The 26651-nt window shown below is 42.4% G+C and overlaps 2 protein-coding genes and 1 long non-coding RNA gene across 14 annotated transcripts in view; 1 reads left to right on the plus strand and 2 right to left on the minus strand.

Annotated features, from left to right (window-relative positions):
- On the minus strand, positions 1 to 17893 carry slc29a3 (solute carrier family 29 member 3). 3 transcript variants are annotated; one of them, XM_023822530.2, is made up of 7 exons: positions 17760 to 17893; positions 13161 to 13280; positions 12106 to 12408; positions 5008 to 5090; positions 3725 to 3951; positions 3331 to 3493; positions 1 to 1254 (listed from the first exon to the last, which is right to left on the minus strand). In XM_023822530.2, the coding sequence occupies exons 3-7, from the start codon at positions 12364 to 12366 to the stop codon at positions 609 to 611; spliced, it is 1380 nt and encodes a 459-aa protein (XP_023678298.1). In that variant the 5' UTR covers positions 12367 to 12408; positions 13161 to 13280; positions 17760 to 17893; the 3' UTR covers positions 1 to 608. The 3 variants fall into 3 exon arrangements, with proteins under 3 accessions (XP_023678298.1, XP_023678297.1, XP_023678296.1); XM_023822529.2 differs by lacking the exon at positions 17760 to 17893 and adding an exon at positions 17292 to 17482 and having other exon boundaries at positions 13150 to 13280; XM_023822528.2 differs by lacking the exon at positions 17760 to 17893 and adding an exon at positions 17292 to 17480.
- LOC111849556 (uncharacterized) overlaps positions 17471 to 26651 on the plus strand; it is a 24155-nt gene continuing 14974 nt past the window's right edge. For 6 of the 7 annotated variants that reach the window (XR_011989498.1, XR_011989497.1, XR_011989495.1 and 3 more), the window contains exon 1: positions 23983 to 24113. This is a non-coding gene — a long non-coding RNA (uncharacterized lncRNA). Of the gene's footprint in view, positions 17849 to 23945; positions 24114 to 26651 lie in introns of those variants that run through there. The other variant, XR_011989492.1, reaches the window with a different exon arrangement.
- Positions 19682 to 26651, minus strand: part of unc5b (unc-5 netrin receptor B) — a 44204-nt gene continuing 37234 nt past the window's right edge. For 3 of the 4 annotated variants that reach the window (XM_023822524.2, XM_023822526.2, XM_023822523.2), the window contains 7 exons: positions 26524 to 26611; positions 25429 to 25597; positions 24949 to 25188; positions 24623 to 24772; positions 24044 to 24208; positions 23369 to 23547; positions 19682 to 22752 (listed from right to left, as the gene is read on the minus strand). In XM_023822524.2, the coding sequence (XP_023678292.1) occupies positions 22587 to 22752; positions 23369 to 23547; positions 24044 to 24208; positions 24623 to 24772; positions 24949 to 25188; positions 25429 to 25597; positions 26524 to 26611 (1157 nt within the window). In that variant the 3' untranslated portion in view covers positions 19682 to 22586. Of the gene's footprint in view, positions 22753 to 23368; positions 23548 to 23968; positions 24209 to 24622; positions 24773 to 24948; positions 25189 to 25428; positions 25598 to 26523; positions 26612 to 26651 lie in introns of those variants that run through there. The other variant, XM_023822527.2, reaches the window with a different exon arrangement.

Here is a 26651-nt window from a genome sequence, read left to right on the forward strand (position 1 = left end):
CAATTTTTGTTAGAATTGTTTAATTGTGTAAAACTAATAATCTAGAGTCAGTGTCAAGCAAAGGAATAAATCATATTTTGTTTTGCATTTAGCTGTTCTATGTGGAATGATCTGTCAGTCAGAAATGATTTACACTGTTTAAGACATGTTTTTTGCTGGTTTCATTTGCACAGAGAACTTGTCCACAAAAAAAAAAATGTCCCTGAAGTCAAACATTTTCTACACTGATTAAGGGGAAAACTGAATTTACCCCCTAAAAACCACAACCTAGTTACATTTGGTCCAAAATTACAGCTGACCTACCAAACGCAAGATCTTGATCACCGTAAAAACATGTTAAGATCACCATAAAATACACTTAAAAGTCACACAACAAAAGTTAAGATCCTGCACCACTGTGTTACATACTACATTTTAGACTGACAGCAAAATGAATGTTGGGGCAGAGCACTGGCCCATCACCCCCTTGAACCGTAGGTCAAACGTAGAAGAGAAACGGGGTGATCAGGGATCAGAATAGCGTCAGCACCATGATTAGCCACTACAGCTCCATTAGCTGCAGAGCATGATGGGATATCATTATCCATACCCCAGTCCTAGATCCCCTGTCAGATACAGTGAACGATAAGCACAGAGAAGGCCGAGCCAGCAGCTAGGCCAAGGGTGAGGAAGAAGGACATGACCACCCCGGTGGGCTCCGCCAGGTCCCGTGGCACCACCTTAGGCCCATAGATCATGGGCAGTGTGCCCAGATATCCATTGCTGAGGCCCAGAAGTGACACAAAGATCACAGGGTAGAGGTCATGGCCAAAAATAACCGTGTGCAAGTGGTCCCGGGGCTGGTAGTTGCAGAACATGAAGAGTGGGACCAAGACTGTCCGAGCCAGAACCAGCCCCGGCAACACCTGACTGGTGGGACCTGGCACTTGGAGCCAGGCGGTGGCCTGTCGTCCGCAGAAGTCAGAGGCGCTGTACAGGAAGAAGCTGGTCAGAGGCACAAAGTAGGTGGTGGTCCAGGGGCTGCCAGAGTCCTGGTGCACTGACTGAATCCCAGACGACACGGCTGGGAAGACTATGATAGAGATGAAGAAGACGTAAAACACGCAGGCGCCCAGCACCCAAGTCTTCTTCAAGATGGGCTTCAGCGGTGGTATGGAGACCTCTTCTCTGGATCTCACTGGTCCATCCCTCTCTTCACACAGCCTGTCAGGCAGCACCGCAGTGCTACTACAAGCTGCCATGGACATGTAGTACCTGGGAGGGGGGGGGCACACTGATAAACAACAGTCTTTATGCTTGACCAGACATTTCCTTTACAACTTAATGCTATTCTGAGATACGCCACTCAACAGGAGAGCCAGCTGATATTAAAAGCGCCAGGCAGTCACATAATAGCCGGTCAGTTCCTCCAGGAATGTGCACGGAAGATCTCCTAAGTACTTCCCTCCCCCTGACGGACTTCTTGACGATTAATGCTCTGCAGCAGATTTTTTCCCCCCCATATATAAATATGTTTGTCTGGCATATATCCTCCAACTAGCTAAGTGTTTAATCAATCAGTGCACTTTAATCAATAAAAAGTGCTGATCCGGTCACAGCATGATTCACTGAGCAGAAGCGCTCTGATCTCCACTGAGGCTGATGAGTCATACTCATGAGAAACTGCTGGTTGACGCACAGATGGCCGTTTATTTCCAAATCTTCAGCCCATTCATATTTAAACTTTAATAATTATAAACTTAAAACCTCAAACATTCATTGTTCTTCAGGAGGGCTAGAGTGTTAGAATTTATCCTCTGGCAGAAGTTGCAGGCACCGGTGATAATTAGTGTGACCGCAGTGTTGTCTTTGTTGGTACACTGTTCTGGCAAGAATTATGGGCAGATCTGTCATCCTGGTAGAAAAAAAAAAACACTTTTCATAATTCTGCTGCCAACTAGAAGCAAGTTTTTAGACTCATAGTTTATACCATTAAGAGTCTTTTTTTTCCCTTTGTGACTTTGGAGATGTTCTGAACCATAATGACCTACAATCAGTCTGAAAGTCTTCCGTCTACCTGTAGCGCAGAGCAGACAGACACCAGATTACACGCCAAACAGAGAGCAGTACATGCACACACACATAATTTCCTGTCAGGCCTCTCTGTTGCTTGAAATGCATTGATCTTTTTAAATCTAAACTTTACCTTGAATTTCTAATCCACTACGAGTCAGCAGATAAACAACAATAAGCTGAAAACAACTTATCTGTCATTAAAAAAACACCCACAACACATTTCAGTCATGCAAAGTTAACATTATTCAGACTTAGTGTCCTAGATTTCGCATCAATTAACTTCACTGGAGGCTTACAGCGTTTGTCGACTGATGTGAATGACGACCTAAATATTTTCATGCTACACTCTTGTAATCGTAAATGATGCATGTTTCCAACCACAGCGAAACTGTCAGACCCCTTTCTGTTACTTTCCTGGTGTGAATAGAGGAACTGCAGTCAGTTCCTCCTTCTTAAATAACATAATACAGCCCTTGATATTTTATATATTTATATTTTAAATGAGAAAATAACTACTGGCTAAGTAGTGCATTATACAAAGTGTCTTTTTCTTCTTCTTTTTCTTCTTTGAGCCTGATCTGTCCATCCAACCCCCAAAATGGATAGGGGTCTAGCTAACGGTCACGGTGTGCAAGCCTTCATTAACATGACATCAAGAAACTCAACACAAGAGTCAGGTTTCGACAGCTGCCGAGTTTCACTCAGCTGTGGTTTTCCAGACCACTTTAGATGTGACACTGTCACACCGACAATCTGTTCCTCTTATTTGTCACAGTCTCCCTGATTCCCTGAAGCCTCACAATCTCAAGTTGAGAGTGTCTGATTGTCCAAAGTTAAGAGTCCATGGAAGTGATTTGGATTTCGTAATTTGATTATTGCGCCAGCCCCAAACTTTTCCTCAAATGACCCCAGCCATGCCAAATATTTTATTTCACCACCGGATAATATGATTAAGCTAATCAGCTAATCTTCAAGCTCATAATTAGTCAAGTCAGGTGCGCTGGCTGTGAAATATACCAAATTAATGGCGATTGCTCAAGAAAATGCTTGGAAACCACTGAATTACACTTATTCCTGTAAATCATTAAGCGCTGGAAAAAATGTGAAACTATTTGATGTTTATAGTCATTAACTGAAATGCTAAGAAGTTTGTGCAGTTTACAGTCATTAATACAAGAACTGATGTTGCCATTAGTTATGGAGAAAGTTGGGGACTGCAGAGTTTATCATTACTGGTGGATTCTGGGATTTCTGTCTGATGGTGGAGCCACTGACCGTGAGTATGTCAGTCTGGGCAGAAGGAGGTACATGCCGATGCAGAGCAGTGTGAAGACATCTGCGGTCAGGAAGTAGGCCAGAGCGCTATCTGTCACATCCTTGGCTACTGCCAGGTCCACGATGGATGCCACTGCACTCAGAGTGCCCCCCATGGCTTGACCTGAGGAGTGCATGGAACAGAATGGAAGGTAAATAACTACAGGTTGATTGTATATCAGGTACCAATATACATGTGAATGCTAGCTAATGGCCAGCCATAATGTGCTGTAAACTTTCTTTATATGGTGGATTTCCATCCATCCATCCTTCACTGCTTATCCAATCCCTGAATGGGATGCCAGTCCATCTCAGGACAATGTATGTGCCTCTCACTCTTCTGCCATGTACCTACCAGATATGAGCGCCTGTGAGATCCTCATGGGGAAGTGGCCGCTGATCCCAAAGACACTGCCTGAGAAGATGTTGGAGGCCCCGCTGACCAGGGCGACGCTGGCCAGAGTCCCGGCGAAGAACTGAGTCTGGTGGTCTGACACGTCCACCACGACCAGGACCGTGGTCACGATGAAGACGGCGAGGATCATGCCCAGTGAGGTGAGGATCCGGAATCTTGAGGAGAGTCTGTCAACATGCATGTGGTCATGCTTTGTTTTCTGAAGTGGTTGACGCTGAATGTGTCACTGTTCAGCTCACCAAATATTACACGCAGATACATCACGTTTGATTATAACACAAACAACCTCTGCAACCTGACAAAACGATATAGGTCTGTCAGGTAGCATATAGCTAAATAAGCCTATAATGAAATTAAACGGCTCCTGTTTGTAAAATCTAGCTTGATCTGGATAATTCAGGCGCTTAGCAGCAAGTGCTAGACAGCAGAGTTGAATAGTATCTCAGAAACATGTTGTTTTCTCATTAGACTAAATGCCACTAAAAGGGGAGTGAAAAACAGGGCGTTGTTAGCCTGCCGTCCCCGAGCCGTCAGCAGTGTGATGTCCTGATTGGACGTGGGAAGTCAGCTGGACTAAAAACCAGTCTTTATCACTTTATTACTCTGAGCTGCATAAACACTGACCAACAAGCAGTCCTGGAGAAGGCTGAGTCACGTCCTAAACAATAGAGTTTTTCAGACCCACTGCAGGGCAAGAATTTGTTGTCCAAATGGTTCACATAGACTGCTTGTTCAGTACTCAGCACATTGATCCAGATTAGTCCATATTCCAGGGCTACCTGCCCCTGCCCCTGGAGAACGACCCCCCAGCACTGCTTAGGTGCAGCACTAATTTAACACACCTGATACAGATAAATAGGCCCTTCAGTAACATCTCAGTATTGCAGCCAGTTATGTTGAAGCTAAGGCGGCTCTAATACTGAGATATTACTGAAGGGCCTGATTGTCTGTATCAGATTTGTTAAATTAAGGGCTGCACCTAAGCTCTGCTGAGGGGGGTAGTTCTCCAGGGGCAGCGTTGGGCAGCCCTGCCATATTCTAACCCACTGATGTTAATCTGAAGTTCTACCCGTATGTTAGTCTAGTTAGCTGAGCACCTTTTTGCACAGTTTTTCCACCAAACTAGTTTTAAAGAGAATATCAAAGTGAAGCAAAAGATTTATTGGGGTGACTTATTTATCACAGTCCTGAGCTTCTTAAGCTTGCTGGAAATGGTGACATACCTGTTGACCAGGAGGTAGTTTAGGACCAGACACAGCACTGAGGGCACAGTGGAAGCAATGGAGAGGTAGCTCTCGAAGTAGTCCTACAGACACACAACACCGTTAAACACCCCGGCCAGAAATTTCAGGCGCTGCAGGTCCACACATGTTTAACCTGATATCTCAGATTACATAATACACCACATTTAACATACCTTCTCTGTCAAAATATGTGTAACAACAGAAGTTTCTCTTATTACAACAAATCGGGCATCTGATGCTGATCTCACATTAGACTCTTCTCTTTTCTGCAAGTCAGTGTCTAATGTAGATTGATATCAGGCGTTATTAAAATATGGGAGGTTTGTGATCGATGGCAACATCAACGAGCTCCAGTGGCACAATCAGTCAGTGTGTGGTACGTATACAGAAGCATGATGCAGAGCGATGCTGAGGCTGACTGTGAGCCTCACCTGCAGTACGTTCGTTTACTGAGTTTCAAAGCATGGTGACAAGATATTGCCGTGCTTACGTGAGGTTGCATCTCATGCTGCAGCATTACGAAACAGTTTGACACCAAACAAGGATCGACACTCTACAGCTAAACAAACAAACGAAAAAAACAGCGACTGACGAAACCGAAACAATTTTTTGCCTTTTCCCTGCAAAGAACCACAGCTTCGAAAAAAGGGAAGTGGAAAGGAAGGAGACACCATAAAGGCAAGATTATTTGCCGTCCTCCTGGGAACACGCTGTCAGCACTACACCTTCTACCTTCTTCAACTGGGCAGCACACTAGAGAAGATGGTGTCCTCAAATACAAGAGATCACATGACCAGTCAAAAGTCTCCTTCCCTATGAACTTTCCATACCAGCTGAAACAGCATCTTAATCTCTCTCATGCTCTGAGCCGCAGGGAAAGGCAGCAGTCTTTTGTGAATTAGGTTTGTTCCTGGGGACTGTGGTGTAGAGAACTGGTTACATGGTCTCTCACATCATGTAAATGAAAACAAAAATGACACGGGTAGGGATTGGAGGCTGGTACATGTTCCATTAAGGTCTTCAGGTCATAAACTTTAGGGCAGGGCTATTCAAATCACGGTCCTCAAGGGTCGAGTTCTGCTTCCTTTACCTGTGAGCCAGGTGTGAAGCCCCTGTGGCCAATCAGAATCGGTAATTATTAAACTACCTGTGAGAGCTGAAAACCGGGATTTGGAATCGAGAGCCAGACTTGAAGAGCCCTACTGTAGGGTGTACCTTCTCCTTAATCACCTATCTGTCGTGCTTCTTTCCCAGCACTCCACGCTTCCCCTACCTGACAGCTCACTTCCCATGAGATCCACAGGGAAGGCCGTGTGCTATGAAAGGGATCTCACTGCTGGCTTGCTGTCACGGGACCTTCCTGGTGCACATCTGACTCAGTGGCACGGTCTCCGTCACCTAGCAACACGTCTCCATGTGGAGTGCTTCCCTGAACACTGTCATCAGCACTTTCACGGCATAATGTTACAATTAGTAGTGCACTCCTTCTTATCCTTTTGACATTTTCAGAATAGTGAGGAAGGTAAACCAATTAAAAGGCACTACATTTCTACAAGAAAGGCAGCATCCAGCAGTACAATTCTTAGATTGTGCCCGCAGCATGTTAGGTCTTCAAAAATCATTAAAAACACAGACAAGAACACTGGACAAATTAACCCAAACTTTCAATATAGGTGAAAAATCCTTATTAAATGTTTCCTGCACCAATCTATGTTCACAACATCTACACCCTTGACTTACTTCCCATACTGAATGTTTATAAAGCACCATATTAAAACAATAAAACAACTTTTTTCATTATCATGTAATAAATAAATAAATACAGATGTATGCTGAAAAATCTACAAGCAATTAGCACATGGTCTGGTTTCTCCTACTGCAAATGGATTCTGGGCCCATTGACCGTGGCAAGCCCATACTCACTCAAAGTGTTCCAGCCCCTACCAGGCTTTCCGTTACAGATTTAAGCTTAATGATAGAGACTTTAAAATATTAACAAAAACCATTAAACATATTCAGAAAATGCAGTATTCAGCAACATATACAGAACTAACCTTTGAGGATCTGCCATCTTTAAGACAGAAAATATGATGCTTTTAGCTAGAATTAAAAAAACATCTAAAATACACTTAAATTATTAAACATTTTCACTTTGTTATTCTTCTTTCTTCCAAACAGCTAATTCTCTATGGTCATTGCCGGTTCATGACTTTTCTGCTCAGCTGACCCAGGTCTGACATCAGTTCAAACAGCTACGGACTCTGTTAGCCCGGTTCCGGAGGTCAAAGGTCACCAGCACTTCTACCCATTTTTTATGCAAAGACTAAAACTCGGGTCACATGAGATGGCTAAACTGATATTTAAGCAGAAACATCTCCTTCACAAGCCCTTATCTGGCATTATTCGATTGGACATTTAACTAGATTTTTAATCATAGAACTATTAACATAATACTGCTAAGTGGAACAGTATTTCAGAGACTTCACCAATCTTATCATTAGGGTTGTCACGATATTAGAATTTTGACTTTGATGTCGATACTAAATCTAGCAACACAATTTTCGATACCGATACGATACCATGACACGTTCTCACAAATGGTCTCATATAACCTCAATTACATCCTCCGTACACTGGCTCCCTGTGGGATACAGCATCCAATTCAAAATTTTGCTACTCACCCACAAAGCCTTTCATGGTCACGCCTCCCAATATATCACCGACCTTCTGCAACATTATTCCTGCGGCTGTACTTTGAGATCTACACAATCGCATTTCCTTTCAGTTCTTCGTACCAGATCAAAGACCCGTGGGGATTGTGTATTGCAGTGTGTGGCCCCAAGGTTATGGTGTACAGTGTCTTTATGATCTGCTCCATCAACTGAGATATTTAAGAACCAACTCAAAACATTTCTGTTTAAGCAGGCTTTTGGATAATTTTACTGTGTTTTTTTTCTAATCTATGTTGCTTGAATTTCTGTGTTTTACAGTTGTATATGCATACTGTTCAGTGCCTTGTGACCTTTGCTTGTGAAAGGCACTTTATAAATAACTTTTACCTGATTACTTAAAAAAATGAAAACAATAAAAGACTAAATCTTATAGCCCAAAAGTCAATGGATTTATTGTTTTGGATTTTATCTGCCATTTATAAGTTTTATATATATTTTTTGAATAAAAACAAAATCTATACTAGATCTTCTAATAAAATAACCTTTAAATAACAAACGAAGTTAATTTTTTCAGCAGTCAACATCAATACAAAAGTGTTTCACTAACAAACTGAAATACCTTAAATAAACCTAAATAACTTAAGCTTAATTTAATAAGAACTATAATAACTAAACAGTCTCACTGCCCCCAACATATTCACTCTAAAATGAGTTTTATGTAGTTCCTTTGCCAAAAAGACTAACACGATAACTTTGTCTTCTAGGTCAGTCTCATTCGCCTTGGACAGCAGATTAAGCCAGAAGGACCGAGGCCCAGCAGGGAGCAGGAACACAGAGATCCTACCTGGGAGAATGTGCTGGAATGGGCAAAGCAGCAGTATGCCCAGATTCAACGTGAGGCTTTTAAGGAACAGTTCTGCCAGATGGACCTCTGTTATACTCCCAATTCCACTGGTTGCTACCTTGTTTCTCTGTGATGATGTTGGACAACAATCTTTTCTGGTCTTTTTTCTTTATAACTTGTTCCTCTTCCTTGTGTTGCTTCTGTCGACCCTCTATCCTTGCCGGAAGTATCTGAACTATGGATGGTCTGAGCTGAAGTTCTTCCATCACCTTTCTCCAGAGTCACAAAAGATTCCTTGAATCTTGGCTCAAGATAGGTAGCAATGTTCTGGTATCTTCAAAATGTTTCTTTGTGTCAGTTTTGATGTTTCCCTTCATCTCACTGGCCAGGATACTGTTAGATTCATCTTCTCTAATACATGAACAGATTTTCCATGTCAAGGGAAGAACAGGATAGAGAGCAGGATCTCTCAACACTGAGAGCAACTGTAAATATACTCAGTGGTCACAAAGTAGCACACCTCTTACATTTCCAGTATAATGTCACTGTTCTTGGGCATGAGATGCCATTTTTTAAGATTCTCTGCTAGAACAGCACAGACAAACCTCTCTGGCATGGCACAGGTTGATTTCCATCTGGGGGGCTTGTCATGAATGAACTTGTGTTATGGTATCTGCAGTGATTTTTGCTTCTCTTTCAATACTCTGGTTGTTTCGTCTGACCTAGAGCAGTGGTGGGCAATGTTATCTTCAAAGGGCCAGTGTGTATGCAGGTTTTTGAGATGACCTTTAGATCCCCTGTTCAAGCCCAGGTGTAAGAACTCTTCAGCCAATTATTCCTCTACTCAGTAGTCTATTTCGTTCCTCTGTTTCCTCCTCACACACCTCTCCCGTAAATCAAACTTGTGCAGTCCCTTTCTGATGCATGTACTTTGACATCAACTGTGGCAAGAGCTTCCTGTATGTCCCATGATGACATTTTAGTTTTTTTGGAGACTTCTTTCAGCATCTTGGTGTTTTGCTCTTGGACTCTTGCTAGGACAGCCTGACCTGGTCATGTTGGCGGTTGTTTTAAATGTTCTGTACTTGTAAATTATTTTACGGACAGTGGAATGGCTGATTCCAAACTGTCTTGAGATATTTTTATATCCCCTCCCAGACTCATATGCATCTACAATCATCTTCTCATTCTGAAGGCCTCAGAGAGCTCTTTGGATCTCACCATGGTGACATCACTCACTTCAACAATTAAGAGCAAACCAGACTAAATATCTGTGGTTTAAATAAGACAGACTCCACCTAAAAGCTCTGTTACGATGTTCTAATCATTTTTATCTGATGTGGGGCACCTGAATCTAATTCTAGGCATTTTAAATAGCAATGAATGTGAGGGCGACCTAACTTTTTCCTCAGTGGAAATTGGCATCTCAGTTAATTTCTTTTGTTAAATAACTGAATTTGTTTCTTGTTTTTGCATAGATGATTCAATTACATCCCCTTTACCTACAGATATAATTTGAAAGAAGACTTAATATTGATATGTTGATATTTCTTAATAAAGAAGCAAATATTTAATGGGGTGTCCTAATTGTTTCACGTCATTATTATGTGGGGTGCACTATTGCAGATTTGATGGAAGGTTGATTAGTATTTGGTGGGTTGGTGCAGCTTGCCTTCCATGGAAGTAGGAGGCAATAATTATGGGGAAATGTTTATATACTTTGCTGTTGGGGTTTAAGATATGCTTACACTGCTACAGTATATTTGTTGGCAACAGTAGTTGTATAAATCTAATTTCAAAATTAGATAATGATGCAATTTCAATATTAAATTTACTAATGAATTCGATAAGCTAATGTTCAGTGTTATTTTGGCAGGTGTTTTTATTTAGCTTTAGTCATTCACAGATTTTTTGAAATTGGGCAGATTTTAGTCTAACAAAAATGACGCAGATCGAGTTACAAATTAGTTGACTAAAACCTAGTTCAACAAGAACAAGAAGTTTTAAATACAGTGGTACCTCGGTTCTATAATCCTAAATCCTAAAAAGTTCGAGTTCTGATCAAATTTTTCCCATAAGAAATAATGGAAAACCAATTAATTGGTTCCAGGCACCCCAAAATTGCACCTAAATATGTTTTTTTTTTTTTTTAGCATTTAAACACAAAATGAACAGGATAAAACAAGAAGAGCATTTTTTTCTTAATGACTTCCAAAACGATAAAGATCTTATCCCAACATTACCCCTGTCCTGCCCCGATCGTCCGCTCCTTCCGTGTGCCACGCCCCCTCGTTAACCTCGTGTGTGATCCCCATGTGATCAGCTGTTTTTGGTTGTTGTCATTAGTCCTCTGTATTTCATCCGCGTTTCAGTTTGTTTCCCCAGTCTGGTCATCGGGTGCGTTCGACTTGCTTACTGCGCTGGCTTAAAGCAACGCATTCTGATCCTGACGCAATGCATTACAGTTAGATGCATTGGGACCTCTCACCCGGTTGCACAAACTGGAACTGCCTCCGTGACGACACACCTTTGCCCTTATTGGCTGAAGAGTTTAGTTACACGCATGACGTTTGTATCCCAGGCAGTTCCGATGCGTAACGTGCTATTTCTCCTGAATATCACCTGAAGCAGTGAGAACTGGTTTTCAGTTAATTTACCTGGTAAAATAAAGTTTAAATAAATGACATAAATGTTCTAATAGTACATGTAAGTTAGTGGTTTATTTATTGTTAGTTACTGTAATGTTGCGCTGCTTTATTTGGTTAATCGTCCAGTCTGTGAAGAAGGCATTCAAGTAAGAATTGCATTGTAGTATGACTCATTTCCTGGCGCATGCAATTTATATTAGGTCAGCGTTCACGGTTCGACTTCTGATATTCAGATCGAGTTCTAGGTCAAACTGGTTTGTTCGACTTTCAAGAAATTCGAGTTCTAGTGAGTTCGAGAACCGAGGTACCACTGTATATTCTTAAGCCAAAACATCGTTTCTTGCCCCTGTCTTTTCTACAAGTTCAGAACAGTCAGATATTTTGCCTGTTGCCATATTTGGTCCGTGCATGTTTCTCAGTAAACTTATACAGAATAAAGAAACGACTGTGAGATAGGCTGCTGCGCTGCAAATTCATGTGTCCATTAGCGTGACCACAATTTGCCAGACAAGATGGTGTCACCGTTTCAATACCGAAATCATGACAAGCTTTCTTACCACATTATAGAAAATCTATGTGGACCTGCCTGTGATTGATCACTTTAATAGTTAAAAAAATGGCTACCCCCCCACCCACACTCACACTGAGGTTGGAGTGCGCCCCCCCCACTCATACTGAGGTCAGAGCACGCCCCCCCCCACTCACACTGAGGACAGGGCTCACGGCTACCCCCCCCACACTCACACTGAGGTCAGAGCACGCCCTCCCCCCACACACTCACACTGAGGTCGGAGCGCGCCCCCCCACACTCACACTGAGGTCGGAGCACGCCCCCCGCCACACTCACACTGAGGTCGGAGCACGCCCCCCGCCACACTCACACTGAGGTCGGAGTGCACCCCCCCACACTCACACTGAGGTCGGAGCGTGGCCCCTCGTGGCCCAGGTCAGACTCGTTGCTCAGCTTGTACAGCCAGTATTGCTTGGCTGTGATGAAAAAGTTCCAGGGCAGCAACGAGCCCAGGCCCAGAAGGAAGAAGATGATATAGACCAGGCAGTAGGTGTCTTTCGGCTGGTGCCGGACACCCAGAGTCCCCACGGGGTGCTCCCCTGCCAGCAGGGGGGCCTCGTCACCTGCCACATCCAGGCCTTCGTCCTTGTCTTCCTCAGGCATGGCAGAGGTGACCGTGGTGCTCGACTAGGAGTTCACGCTTGCCTAAAAGGGCATCAGGGTAATACATTCATGGGAAAGGGGGAGGCGACAAACAAATGACAACATAAAAGGGGGAGCAGGGTAAGGAAGGAGTGTGACAGAGGGGATGAGGAAGGAGATGGGGGGGTGGGGGGAAAGATGAACATGTGTGAGGTTGTGATGGCAACCCAATCAGGCAAAAAATATGAAACTAATTCAGATTATCTTGCACATTAGACTGCAGTGTACATAAAACAGCACGAAAAAAAAATCAGTGTATATAAATACAACAGGCTGATCTTCAAGTTATAGTAAAATATAATAAATCATAAGGGCAAGAACAAAAAACAACAATAATAATTATTAATATTTTTATATAGTACATTACAGTGCTTGCTAGTTAATAGTACAGTACATACATCAAATAAAAACAAGACAAAGCTAACCACAGAACCAGATTTAAATACATGTTTAATCAACATGCACACTGCATGAAAACACAGCACCAGACCCACAGCTATGATAAGAAGAGGTCAGCCAAGATGGACTGAGCTGTCCCACACTGCAGTAATGCAGTTACACTGCATGCAGTGTTGTTGTTTTCTGCTTACTGAACGTGGCGGTAGGGCTGCTCAAGGGTGCAGGTTTAGCAAAGAAGGTTAATTTGCCGCGTTATGCACAGTATTCACACAAAAGTCTTAGTACCACAGCAGGCTCACCAGCAAAGCCAAGCACACACAAAGACACGCATTTCTTCAAGCTCACAAGGCACTAACGTGATTGTAGGTCCAGCTCTCCCCTGTGTCACCGCAGTAATGTCCTCCGCAGTGCAAGAGGCCCAGTCAAACCTGGGGTTTAACTGAGGGACGAGGCCCCCTCCTGCTGCCTCCGTAGCTCTGCAGATAGGATGAACACAGAGCTGGGTGAGCAAACCCCCATATGATGTGTCAGCATGTGTCACAGCTTTAATGCCCCTGAAATAACATACAGAGGGTGTGTACCAACATTCAACGCAAACACCACAGCAGTCATTAAGTAGGCCAACCCTGAATTAGTCTTACTTTACAGTAACTCGTAATATATCCAGGTTTAACAGTTCAGACTGTATCACCCTTCCAACTACCTTTAAACACCCTTAATCTAATGTAAGATTTCCCCATTTTCCACTACATCTGAGACAAAACGCAAAAGAAAATTTTAAAAACCATAATACACCCTCATTGAAACATGCGTAGATGATGTGAATTATTTTCCAAAAAATTACACTAGAAAGCAGATTTCGTGATGCAGCCTAGTGTTACAAAATCTGAGTAAGGTTTTTTATGCACAGAAAGCATGAACAGAAAAATGACCAGGCTGATACATCTGGGGAACATATAGGACAGCAGGTAAAGATGTAAAAAGATATTTTTGAAAACTGACATTTAATTTAACACGTTTCAAAATAGCTTTACATTGACTAGAAAACAACAACAGTCAGCAACAGTCCAAAAATACACTAAGGTGAATTGAAGCTGCCATATTGTCCGAAGGTACAGTCGTGTGAAAAAATTAGGACACCGCATTAAATGTTTAGTTCTTTATTAAGAAATATCAACATATCACTATTAAATCTTCTTTCAAATCATATGTGTAGATAAATGTGATGTAACTGTATCACCTATGCAAAAAAAAGGAAACAAATTCACTTATTTAACAGAAGAAATTAACTATGATGCCAATTTCCACTCAGGAAAAAGTTAGGACACCCTCACATCCATTATTATTTAAAATGCCTAGAGTTACATTCAGGTGCACCACATCAGGTGAAAATGATTAGAACATTATTACAGAGCTTTTGGGTGGAGTCTGTCTTATTTATACCATAGACATTTAGTTTGGTTTGCTCTTGATTGTTGAAATGAGTGGGATCCCCAAAGTGAGATCCAAAGAGCTCTCTGAGGCCATCAGAAAGAAGCATGTAGATGCATATGAGTCTGGGAAGGATATAAAAAGATCTCAAGACAGTTTGGAAATAGGCCATTCCACTGTCTGGAAAATAATTTACAAGTGGAGAACATTTAAAACAACTGCCAGTATGGCCAGGGCAGGCTGTCCTAGCAAGTTCAGCCCAAGAGCAGACCCCAAGATGCTGAAATAAGTCTCCAAAAATCCTAAAATGTCATCACATGTCATGCAGGAAGCTCTTGCCACAGTTGCTGTCAAGGTACATGCATCTACCATCAGAAAGAGACTGTGCAAGTTTGGTTTACATGGGAGCTGTGCAAGGAGGAAACCCTTGCTGTCAAAAAAATACCAGGGCATGACTGAAGTTTGCCAGAGACCCACCTAGACAAAGACCGGGACATTTGGAACAATGTGCTTTGGACAGATGAATCTGAAACTGAATTATTTGGACATAGTAACAGAGGACAGTTTGGCATAAACCAAAGACAAATTTTGAGCAAAAGAACCTCATGCCAGCTGTGAAGCATGGGGGTGGAAATGTCATGGTTTGGGGCTGCTTTGCTGCAGCAGAACCTGGCCAGCTCACCGTCATAGAATCTACTATGAATTCTTCATCATATCAGAGGGTGCTTGAGGACAATGTGAGATCATCTGTCTAAAAGTTGAAGCTGAAGTTGGGGTAGATCATGCAAATGACAATGACTCAAAACATTCCAGTAAATCTACCAAGGAATGGCTTACAAGAAAGAGTTCTGGAATAGTCAAGTCAAAGCCCGGATCTGAATCCTATTGAGATGCTGCGGGGTGATTTGAAGAGGAAGTGTATGCAAGACACGCATCAAACATCACACAGCTTAAGGAATTCTGCATTGGAGAGTGCGGAAAACTTTCTGCCAGTCGATGTCAGAGATTGATAGATGGATATAGGAAACGTCTCATTGAAGTTATTTCAGCCAAAGAGGGAAATACTAGCTATTAGGGCACAGGGTGTCCTAAGTTTTTCCTCAGTAGGCATTGGCATCTTAGTTAATTTCTTTTGTGAAACAAGTGAATTTGTTTCTTTTTTTTTTGCATAGGTGATACAGTTACATCACCTTTATCTACACATATGATTTGAAAGAAGAATAGTGATATGTTGATATTTCTTAATAAAGAACTAAACATTTAATGGGGTGTCCTAATTTTTTCACATGACTGTATGTGTGTGTGCCCTGCTTTGCACCTATAGCTTCCGGGACAGGCTCTGGACCCCCCTGACCCTGCACAGGACAAGCAGGTATAGAAGGTGGGTAGGTGGATGGATGGATAGATGAAAAACAAGTTTTTTTTGTTTTTTTTTTAAATCGGAATAGAAATCCACTGATGTACAATATGTGGACAAACCTGAGCCTGATTCTGGTATATTTTATCATCAGTAACATGATGACAGTCATGTTCATTCTGTGGTTTGCTTGATTCGGTTTGTGAAAGAAATAGCAGTGAGGGCATGAACGTTTTCTCCGTGTGAGAAATCACGTGACTCCTCTTTTCTCTACTGCAATCCCCAAAGAAAGAGGGGATGGCAGGATGTGAGGAGGCAGCATGCGGCTCAGTGGGGTTAGGCCTTTGTGCCTATGACTGGAAGGTCGCCAGTTCGAGTCCCATCCTCCACAGGATAGTCACATGTCCATTGTCCTTCAGCAAGAAATTGAACCCCAAACGCTCCAGGGTCCCCAGATAAATAGCTGACCCAGTGCTCCAACCACAAGCTTTCCTCTTACCTAATATATATGCATCCATGTCTCAAAGGAGAGCGTGATGAAAAGATGCATTCCAATATGCTTCAGCAAATAAATCATTTCATGATGAAAACGGTTTCATGTCAGGTCAGTATCATGTCATGTTTTGATTGGAGCAGACTGACCACGGTCAACATAGCCGCACAACTGACAGTAAATGGACCAAAACCCTTACTGACAGCTGTATGCCATTCTATGTACTATTCTGCCACTATACGTCTATGCAGACTGTTAGATGTCCCTGTACCGGAATTGAGTTTCCTAAACGTGTACAGCTGTCAGACACAAACATCTTGCTGTTGGCATTAAATAAATAACTCAATAACACCGCAACCCAACTTCAATCAGCTAACTAAAACCCTTACTACAACTATGAAATCGATGTGGCAAAATCCGTGGGACTCCCACAGTCAATACGTAGGTAAACATGCTGTTCTTTTTATGGTACAATTATACCATTTTAAAACGTTAGGGATAAAAAAAAAACGGTATCGGGCAACGGAAGCAACGAAACCAACAGAAAACATCACGTGTGTCATAGATTGTCACGAGTGTATTTCTTTTTTTCTACTTCTGGTTAAAAAACTCTTAGACTTCACATTGCACCTCCTTAGTGGGAAAGCTGCACTCACTTTCGCAGCATTACAATTTTACAATGTTAAAAACAGTTAAAAAACACAATTTTAGAGCCAAGAAACTATATGCAATGTGAATGCATAAACAAATATCACATCTAGGAATTATTTTCAGGCCATTTTGTATTACTACCTTAACACGCCGGTCTGATGTAAAGTGCGCCACATGACGATTATTGTTTATTGTAGGGTAAGTACATTAACACATCGTCGATGTTAAGAAAGATCGCACATTTACAAAGTTAATGCCACTTTGATCACATGACCCGAAAACAACCCATTAACCGCACCGCGCTGTTTACGGCCGAGCATTACCACAAATGTAGGGCACATATACCTTACTATTTCACCTCAGTTTACCATGATCTGTTTCCTGCCTGCTCAACAACTGTGCCCGCAGTAACTTCACGAGATTTTGGTGTTACAGACGTAAACCGGGCATGCACTTGAGAATCCTACGGCAAAACATAGTATATACTTTATATACAGTATACACAGTATATAATTAAACCCACGTATATGGACAAGAAACTCCAAGTGTACTCACAAGCTTTCCAGTCACTTCAGGGTTTCAGTCTGCGGTCCCATTGTACCCCAGCTCTCACCGAAACCCAGATGTTCTGTCTCCATGTAAAGACCTGACAAATCTACCGCGGGCGTCATCGTTCGCGCAGACCTTGGTAGCGGAGCGAAGAGCGCCGGATTGGAAAAAGGCGCCAAGATGAAGATACGTCCTCGTGTAGCCGAAGTTGACGGCTTTTCAGTTACAGCCTAAATAACCTATAACTCTGCCGACGTGACAGAACTTTTATGTTTCATATAACAAATTTAGCCAATTCATAATTAACGTTTCGCAGGAGACTAGAAGTTTACGTGAAATAATTTACATTTATAGCAATTCTATTCAATATATTTTAGGTCTCTTGAAATAGATATAACGCGCAGCAAATTATGTCGCACATCCCCCCTCCCCCCACACATTTATATATTAGGCCTACAGTTGTTTTTAACTTACCTGAATCTTCTCCGCACTCCGCGGCCACCAGCCGAACACCCCGGCATCTCCTCTCAGCCCGTCACCTCCACAAACCCCGGTTTTTAGCGGTAGGTTAAATGTTATGAAATGTAAGTGAGGCTTGTAATGTTGAATGTTTGTCCATTTCTGTTTGCAAATCTCACTCCAGCCAGTTGACCTTGCGTGGGCTACATATGAAATACAGGATATCCTTATCGCATATTTTGGGGTTATTTATCAATAGACTTTAACTGGTATTGCATGTGTAGTAATTTTAAAAAGTGTTTCAGATTTACCTGTCTTACGGACTGGTTCCTAAACCGAGGGACAGGAGTTACCCCCTGTGTAACCCACTCCTCTCACTAGCCAGTGGATGGATGTTGCAGAAGTGTGCGCTTCTCTCTAAAGCGGTTCATTTTATCATTTAATAATGCAGTTATGATTATCTTTAATCATAATAATCTCACCTTTCATGTATTTCTACGAATCTTTAGTAATAATAAATACATCATTTATTTGAAGTATAGGCTTGCGTGGGCAAAAATGTTCGGTAGCCCAGCAGAGGGCAGTGTGGGCAAGTATTTTGGTGAGCCCCAGGAAAAAAACGAAATAATGACAAATTAAAAGATATTCTATCAGTATTATTCAAGGGCTTCCTGAGAGCTTCTGTGAGTGAAGAGTAGGTGAAAGGAAACACAATAAGCCACAGGAAAAAGGCTGTATTAGATTACACAACTTTTACATTATTATTAAAACGGGGTTTTGTACCATTGTGTTCAAGCCACTCAGCAGAAAAAGACATGTTATGAATCTCTTCTGGCTCTGAGTTTGAAAGGAAGATCGCATTTCACCAGTTAAGACCCAGACAGACTAATACACCTCTCTGTCTGTCTTTCCCAGGAACATAATTGAGTCTATTGTGGGGCAGATAAATAAAAAGCCCTTTGCTTTTTTTGCTTTCATATAAAGTCAATTGAGGCTGGGGCTAAAATGTTCAATGATATTTTTGAAATCTAGTAAAATGTTCAGAGTGCTGCTTTATTAATTTATGGCCGGAACAGTTGGTTGATGTTAAAAAGAAACTGTAGAGAATGTAAACCAGCAGGATCTGGCTGTAGCTGGATTATAACATAAGTAGGAAAGCTTAGGGGTTGTTTTCATGTTACCAGTTTAGTTTTTGAGCATAAAAGTACTTTTGCACACTAGATGCCTGTAATATATAGTGTGCTGCTTTGTACAGCATGTGTAACATTTGTTGTGAATTATTATTATGTCAGACATGGGCATTTTGTATAATCATAAAATTGAGTAACCAACAGTTTAAACCTAGATGGGAGTATTTGCAATAACCATGCAATTATAGCCTGTCTGGTTATTGTTGCTCATTCAATCAAGATAAACTGCGGGTATGTTACATTTTATTGCACTGTTTCGTAAGTTAAAGTTAATATACTATTGAATAATTTTATTGTTGGGCGTAAACTAATTTATTGACACATATGATGATAATTGTTTTACCTCTACATTGCATGCAGCTGCACGTAAAATTATAACCATCTAGTACCTGTAATATTGATTTTTTTATAGTGTAATTTTGGTGTAGTTTCTATGTACAAATCAATGGCAGAATCTTTAAAGTTAATTTAATATTATTGTGTTTTCTGAAACGCGTGCTCTTCTCTCGTATGTCATTCATTGTGAATTTTTCCTCAATTCCTTGAATTTACGTCCTTAGTAAGTAATTAACAGAGTAATGCGATTGCTTTCTTGTTAGAACATTTTGTGTTCCTTGACATTCAAAAAAATATTCTGATATTATGCACATTTATAGTTGTTAAGGTTCTCTACATAAGCTACTTCAACTACCTGACCTCCTTCCCCCCCAAAACAAGAAAACAACAGCACTCTAGCAACCTCTGGAATTCTTGTTAAACTAAGAAATATAATTTATTGCATAAAAATTATCTTAGTTACAAGTAAGAAGGCTAAACATTTATTTACAATTGGTAGTTTACAGAGTTAAGGAAACATTTTTCTTTCCAATCTTCTCTTTACCTATTAAAAAATGAGGCATTGACTTTTATGGGAGTAGTTAGGTTCTCTTTCACACATTTTCAGCAGGGGGCAGTGGTAGTGAGCACTGACTGGTCCTCATGAAGAGGAAAGGAGGAAGCAGACAGGGGGACCAGAGGATGCGACATAACTACTGAGTAGATCAAAACATGTCAGCCCCCATCAGACTTGCATGGCGAAAAGTCATTACGCTCGATATGTGTAGCTCGAAAATAGCACAGACAGAAAACCTACAATTAGCGTCTGTGTAGGATTTATAACCTTTAAGACACATCTCATGGTTTCAGAGCTATACCTATGCTTCCTTTATGTTCTTCAAATTCTTAAGAATGAGTTGTGGTTGCTCGTTTTCACATAGCAATTAGTGTGGCTCAGTGCTTAACTCATCTAAATTCCACAGCTCCAACAGCAGTTCAGTGATCAGGACATCCAATAGAAATATGCAGAGAAACCCATTGTAATATTGTGTGTTTTGCTCAGCCACAGCAGATCATTTTTTCAGATTTGTTCACTTTAAATGGTCTCTTAACGATTCATTTTGTGGTTGATGTTGAAGAATAGGATCCGATATACTGCTTGCTTCAGCAAAGTCTATCATTTTCAAGCCACTGCCCACTATTTTTTCTCTGCTGTTAAAATACACGCTTTTGTACACTGTACAGGGAAGCGAAATAAAGAGAAACCAAAAATGTGGCCTTTTTCTCTGTACTTGCATAGTACTTACATAGAGAAATGACACAGCTGAGAGATGTGAAGCTTGCTCACACAGATACAGACAATTCAATCACTCGCTCACCCATGAAGAACGGTCACAGTCTCACTGCTTCAGCGGGATGGAAAAGATACTGGGCATCTGTTTTTTTCTGTTTCCAAGATTCACACACACTTTTGCTTAATAACCATACAAAACATTATAATAAAAATAACATTATTAGTAACAGCGACAATAATAACACCTAACAAAAAATGAAAACATGTAATATGAATGACCCCTGACTATAGCAGCTGATTAACCACAAATATAACTGATAATCAACTTGAGTGTGTGAGAGGTAATCAATAACCAGTTTAAAAAAAAAAAACTGACATCTAAAGATTACATCCAGAACTTAGCAGATCGGAACAACACTTGACTTTCAGACTTTAAAACCAATTAAAATCAAAGCCAGATTTTCCCAGGGGCCACTGCAATCACTTCGAATCAAAGCATGATTATCATACTGGCACTGCAGCCAATTAGAATCAAAGCCAGTTTCTGTCCATCTCACCTGTAACAAGGTCAAATTCATGCAGCAAGTCACAACCGATTGAACATTTAAGAGTTATACAGAATTAAATACAAAGTCTTACTTCATATACTCAATGGAGACTGTTGGACTGTTGATCAGAATGAATACTTGGGAGTTTTGCTTGCAGCTGTGATATGGCCTTGAAGCCAAAGTGGTCTCTGTGAAAGTCTGTCTCTCTCCATTTCTGAATTTTGCCCTCTGCCAAATACGCCCACCCGCCTCTGCCCCCCTCTTGTCACTCCTTGCCTTCCCAAAATCCTCCATCTGCCTTCATATGCAAGAAAACTCATTCAAAAACCTAATAATCAACGTGACAAGGACTCTAAATCAATACAAAAGATATCAATTATAATCATAACAGAAAAAATAATATAACCATTACAGTGAAAAATGGAAAAAATCCAAAAAATATGGATTAAAAACAGAAATTGCGTTCCCGATAGGAAACTTAACAGTTTACCAAAATTCTTCTGCGACTTATTTTGCAATAAGATAAGACGACAAAGGGCAGATTATATAGAAGAATTGAGGGATAAAAAATAAGCGATACATCCCATGTATCAGTGTGACAGGCCAGGTGACAGTATACTTCTTCACCTGTTCCATCCCTGGTTCCTGTCACTTTAATGGACATGCATACCCTCATGCCACCTGCTGGCCATGAGGACATACTGTGGCTTATACAAAAAAATGACTGTAATATGACTTGTCATCTGTCAGCTAGCAATGACACAACAGCCCTGGACAACTCAGTGCAAGGCAGCTCAGCTGCAGACTGGTTTTCTCCGCTGTCCACTCATCTGTATCAGCACGTTGGATGCCTGGGGGGGACAAAGGGCCCTCGTTGTCGGCTAACCACCATGCTGAGATTTTGCTGCTGGCTTGAATTGTAGCTTTGAACTGGCTGTCGCTAGGAAACAAAAGCTTGTTGTGTGGGAAGATGGAATCCATCCATGTTTCATATTGATGCATCATACATGTGCATGTTTCTGTGCTTGGCTAGGTACGTGCTTACGTCCTGGCTGCTGTCTAATATAGCTCTAACCCCAGTACTTCTAAGTTCTTATATATTTATTTTTTCTCTGAATATAACATGGACAAACTCACACAGTGGTACCTTCTTAAACTATTACGCCTCAAATCTGTAACCTTGGCTTGTCGCAGAAATTGTCTCCAGTTGCTAGCTGTGGAAAAAAGTTTGTCCTGTGAACATATGCTGACCTCAGGCTCCAGAAGGACGATTTGGATGGGGATGGCCGAGACCATGTGAAATACTTAGAAACCCAAGTTGTTAAATTTGCGATGAGGTAATGCCTCTCTCAGCGGGAGATGCAGGTGTGGACCGGGCACATATCGGGGTGTGTGTGAGAGAAATGGAATAAAACAATCTCTGGCATGCATGGGCACATTGGTGGATGGGCATTGCTGGGTTCCCATCACAGCAGTTTCTGTGCCTGCGAGCCAATCAGCAGTCTCCGTCGGTTGTCATGACAACCAGCACCTCGCTCTTGCCCATCTCTTCCAGTGCAGTCGCCAGGGAGACCAGGTCTGCGTCACCTTGGTGACAGGCTTCCCATAGGTCAAGCAGCACACCTGTGGGGCTGGGCTTTGTTGCAAAATAGTTCAAATACCTGAGGAAAAAAATATATTATTTTATAGTCCTAACCCAGGAATTTCAGTTGTGCATTTTATGAAAATTAATACAAACTTTGTTTACTATAAAGCTCTTTCATCTGAAGACTCTAATTAGTCACCTGTCCCTGAAACCTGATAATTAGGTAAACGTCATTAACATTAATTAGCTCAAGACCTGCAGTGCTCAAATTAAAGCATAAATTGTAAACTATAAATCAACAAAAAGTATCATTATCTGCAATATAACATTATCTTGAATAACTAATAATGGAAAAATAAATAAGTATGAGGACATCTAGTTTTCTGTCCTGCCCTGTATGTGGTACTCATTCTTAGAAGCTTTTTTTTTTGGTGGGATGATGACAAATTCTCAGTTTTGAGGTTCTGGTGGATCAGCTGGTCGACCTGTACTCATTCTATTGTTTTACGATACACATGTGAAGACTTTCCATTGATTCATTCATGCATTAGATGGTTATTAATTTGATTCATGGGATGTGTAAATAGAGTCTATTTCTTTTTTAATGAGGACATTTTCACTAATGGTGAAGGTAAAACCTGTAAACTCACACACACATACCGCACCCAGCTGGCTCAGGAACTTGCACCCACCTGTCGAACCCCAAGCTGTGTGCTAACAGTCTCCAGTCACAGCCGCGGGAACTCGGGGCATCCAGACTGGCGCAGATCTTCTGGCGGATGGATGCTGGTAGCCGGAAGGCATATGGCCCCACCTGGGATGAAGGGCCACAGGTGCCTCCCGATGGGAGTGGGGAATGGGGTGGCAGGGTCTGTGAAGGGGAATAGGTCACACACACAGGCGTCAGGGCGTTTTGCTCCTGGGCAGGCTTAAATCACCGTGAAAGTCAATTCACCCCACAGACTCGATTCTTAGGGTGGGGGCGATTGCCCTCAACCTTTATAAAAACAGATTAAAGTTTCATATTCTACAGCTAATGTAATATGTTAGCACGGTGCCTTGATCAAGAAACATCTTTTGTTTTTGTCCCACTGCTCGCACATTCAGCTCTTAGTTTCTCTTGTACCTCCCCTGAAATTGTTTTTATTCCTCTGATAAACACTGATGTATGAATTCTTATCAGTTAAAGTCTCTACCCTCAGGGATCCATTCAATCTATATCTCTGTGTGTGACAGTAATGTGTTTTCGCCCTGCTTCTGCTTGTGCAGTAGCAATGTCTTTGTCCGGAACACTAGGTGCAGCAGTAATGTCCCTTCCAGCCTGTACTCCTGTGTGCTGTAACCCCCCCCCCAATGGGATCCATTACCTCCTGGATGTCGGTGTTCAGCTGAAAGATCTGCCCCTCCCCCTCCACCTGGCGGACGCAAATCTTGCAGGTGAGCTGAGACACAGCCAGGCTGCCCCGTTCCAGGCTGAAGGTACAGTGTAGTGGCCTCTGGCTGCCGCTCCAGATGTGGTAGAATGGGATCTCCTGTCAGAGTGCATTGCGCCGCTCAAAGTCAGTCACTGCGGGTACACTTACAGACGGCATTTTACAATATGGCATTAAATTGCTTCTTCACATTGGTGACTATGATACTTCAATGAAAAGATACCTTTACAAAAGGCAGAACTGCATCACATTAATGAGAAGCAACCTTTATTTGTTATGGGTACAAGTCCCTTAGTGATAAACAAGTATTACAGACTGCCATGTAGCAGAGAAGTAAAGGTGGGGACTGTAAACAAAGCAGGCCAGCTCAGGCAGGGTATGCAGGGATAACATGAAATCACCCATAATTACCTCATTAAAGATACCCAGCAATAAAAGAGTAGAACGCTGTAAGCTCAGATAAGAGTGCCAGCTGAGCAGCACAGATGCAGCAGACTGATTTACTGGTCTGACCTGGTACTTGGCGAGCAGCTTGCTCCTCCAGTGAGAGTGCGGGATGTCATGGATGGACAGGCGCAGGTTGTGGTAGCTGTCCTTGAAGAGGAGGGGCTTAGGGTCTTCCAGCAGAACTCCTCCTAGACTGCGTTCCAGGTCCAAAACCTCCTGCAGAGAGTGAGCGGGAACAAAAAAAGGAAACTGTGCTTAGAATAGTGCAACAGGGCGATGTGGCCTGTTACCCAGGGAGAAAGAATATACATGCAACAAATTAGTCACTAGCATGTGTGATTTTTAAATCTTTCTTAGGACCAAGGATTTGGGCACTGGAAGGGAGGACAGACCTTGAGGGCATGAGGCGTGTCCTGAATGCAGTATATACGCAAACTGTAGTCCAGGGAGAGGCATGGGGATTGGGGGGCGAAAAGAGCCAGCTGCAGGCGTTTGCAGGCAGGCTGCGGTGCGGTGGACTGGCCCACAAGGCTGTAGGTACCCAGCTGCTCCATCAGCACATGGCAGCTCCGCTCCTCCACCTGGAGGTAGCAGGGCGACGATAGGCTCTCCTCGCCAACTGTCAGCACCTCCTACAGGCAGAAAGATGTATAACAGAATAACCAGGTGAAGATCTAATGGAGTTTTAAAATGATGGATTTCCGGGAGTGATTCTCAGCGCATTAAGTTTCCACTACGCTTCCATCTTTCCCACCATTTTTTTCTCCACTTGGCTCTCACACTTTCTGCTTCCCCCTCTTCACTCCACTTTTCTTCACACTCACCCCCACATGCACTTTCTTCCCACCCCACAACCCCCATCCCTTTCTCACCTCCCACTCGCCCTGGTGAGTCTGCGTCTTCAGAGTGAGTGTCCAGTCGGGTGGGTCCAGCTGGGCACAGTGGGGCAGAGTCAGCACCACGGGCCGGCTCAGCAACATTCCCGTGGGCCCACAGCTCACCACGGGGCTGAGGACCGTCTGGCTGCCCTCTGATGGCAACCTGCCGGCGGCAGACTCTGGGTTAAACTCAAAGGCCACTAGCTAAGGCTCGACCCCCTTTAGAACTTTGCCCCATGCTCCTGAGCTGTCCCCTTTTCCCAAAGTGGAGCTGAAACCTACAGCCTTCTGGATACAAGTTCATGTTCCCCAGCCACTGAGGCACTTTTCAAAGGAACCGCCAATAAACATCCTATAACCCAGGGTAAGCGACTTATTCTTGAAGTGTTGAATTCAAAATAACTTGACAGAGCAATTAAGGGCCGAGCTTCTGCAAAAAAAACAACGCTGGGTTACTATTGAGACCCAGAATTCTTCACCTCTGTCCTACGGGTAAATGTTCAAAATAAAAGTGGATGAAAAACTAATGAGCCCAGCAAATATCCTCCAGACAGAATTTAATCTCAGTAATAAGGGACTTAGAATTTACTTTTATTATTATCATTTGCATTTTAGTGGAGATAATGAGAAATGAGTGAGGTTCACACCCTTTACTGCAACATTTATCGCTAGCTGAGCTTTGCAGACCTAAAGCTGGAGAGAGAACAGCGGCTTGGGGAGACCCTGTTCTGATATCCCATTTTGTGGTGGAGGACGGCCAATGACGTATCTATGGCCTGCTCCCCAGACTGTGGAATCAAATAAAGCTAGAGAAACAAACCCATAGCTAACTCTAAAGTATCCCATAGGAGCACATAGTGCCTGCATTTAATTAGTTTCTCAGTTCCTCTGTGTTTACATATACCCAAAGCCCTCCACCCACTCCTCTCCCAGCCATATGTAGCTCAGCAACCTTTTTTCTAGGTTGTGAATGTCAGTATTTGATTGATGCCCTGTGACATGTTTTAGTCCCCTGGCTTATCATGTCCTTGACTCGGAGTGGACAGGACCAGATGGGGGCAGTCTGCGGCACCGGTCCCTGAGACTCACGTGGTCTTTTCCCACTTGTTGATGATGAGGTACATCTCATAGAACTTGCCCTGGGGAATCACTCCCTGTGGGACCAGCAAGCTCACACCTGGAGAGTGTCAGGGAGACAGAGGAAGGGTGAGGAGATG

Source organism: Paramormyrops kingsleyae, chromosome 3 (assembly GCF_048594095.1).
Source record: "Paramormyrops kingsleyae isolate MSU_618 chromosome 3, PKINGS_0.4, whole genome shotgun sequence".
NCBI classification, from domain to species: domain Eukaryota; kingdom Metazoa; phylum Chordata; class Actinopteri; order Osteoglossiformes; family Mormyridae; genus Paramormyrops; species Paramormyrops kingsleyae.

Coding starts and splice junctions, on each gene's coding strand:
- slc29a3 (XM_023822530.2), bottom strand. CDS start 12,366: ATGCCTGAGGAAGACAAGGACGAAGGCCTGGATGTGGCAGGTGACGAG. Junction 3,952..5,007: donor AACTACCTCCTGGTCAACAG/GTATGTCACCAT, acceptor GCATGTTGACAG/ACTCTCCTCAAGATTCCGGA. Junction 1,255..3,330: donor CCCAGACTGACATACTCACG/GTCAGTGGCTCC, acceptor CCCCCCTCCCAG/GTACTACATGTCCATGGCAG.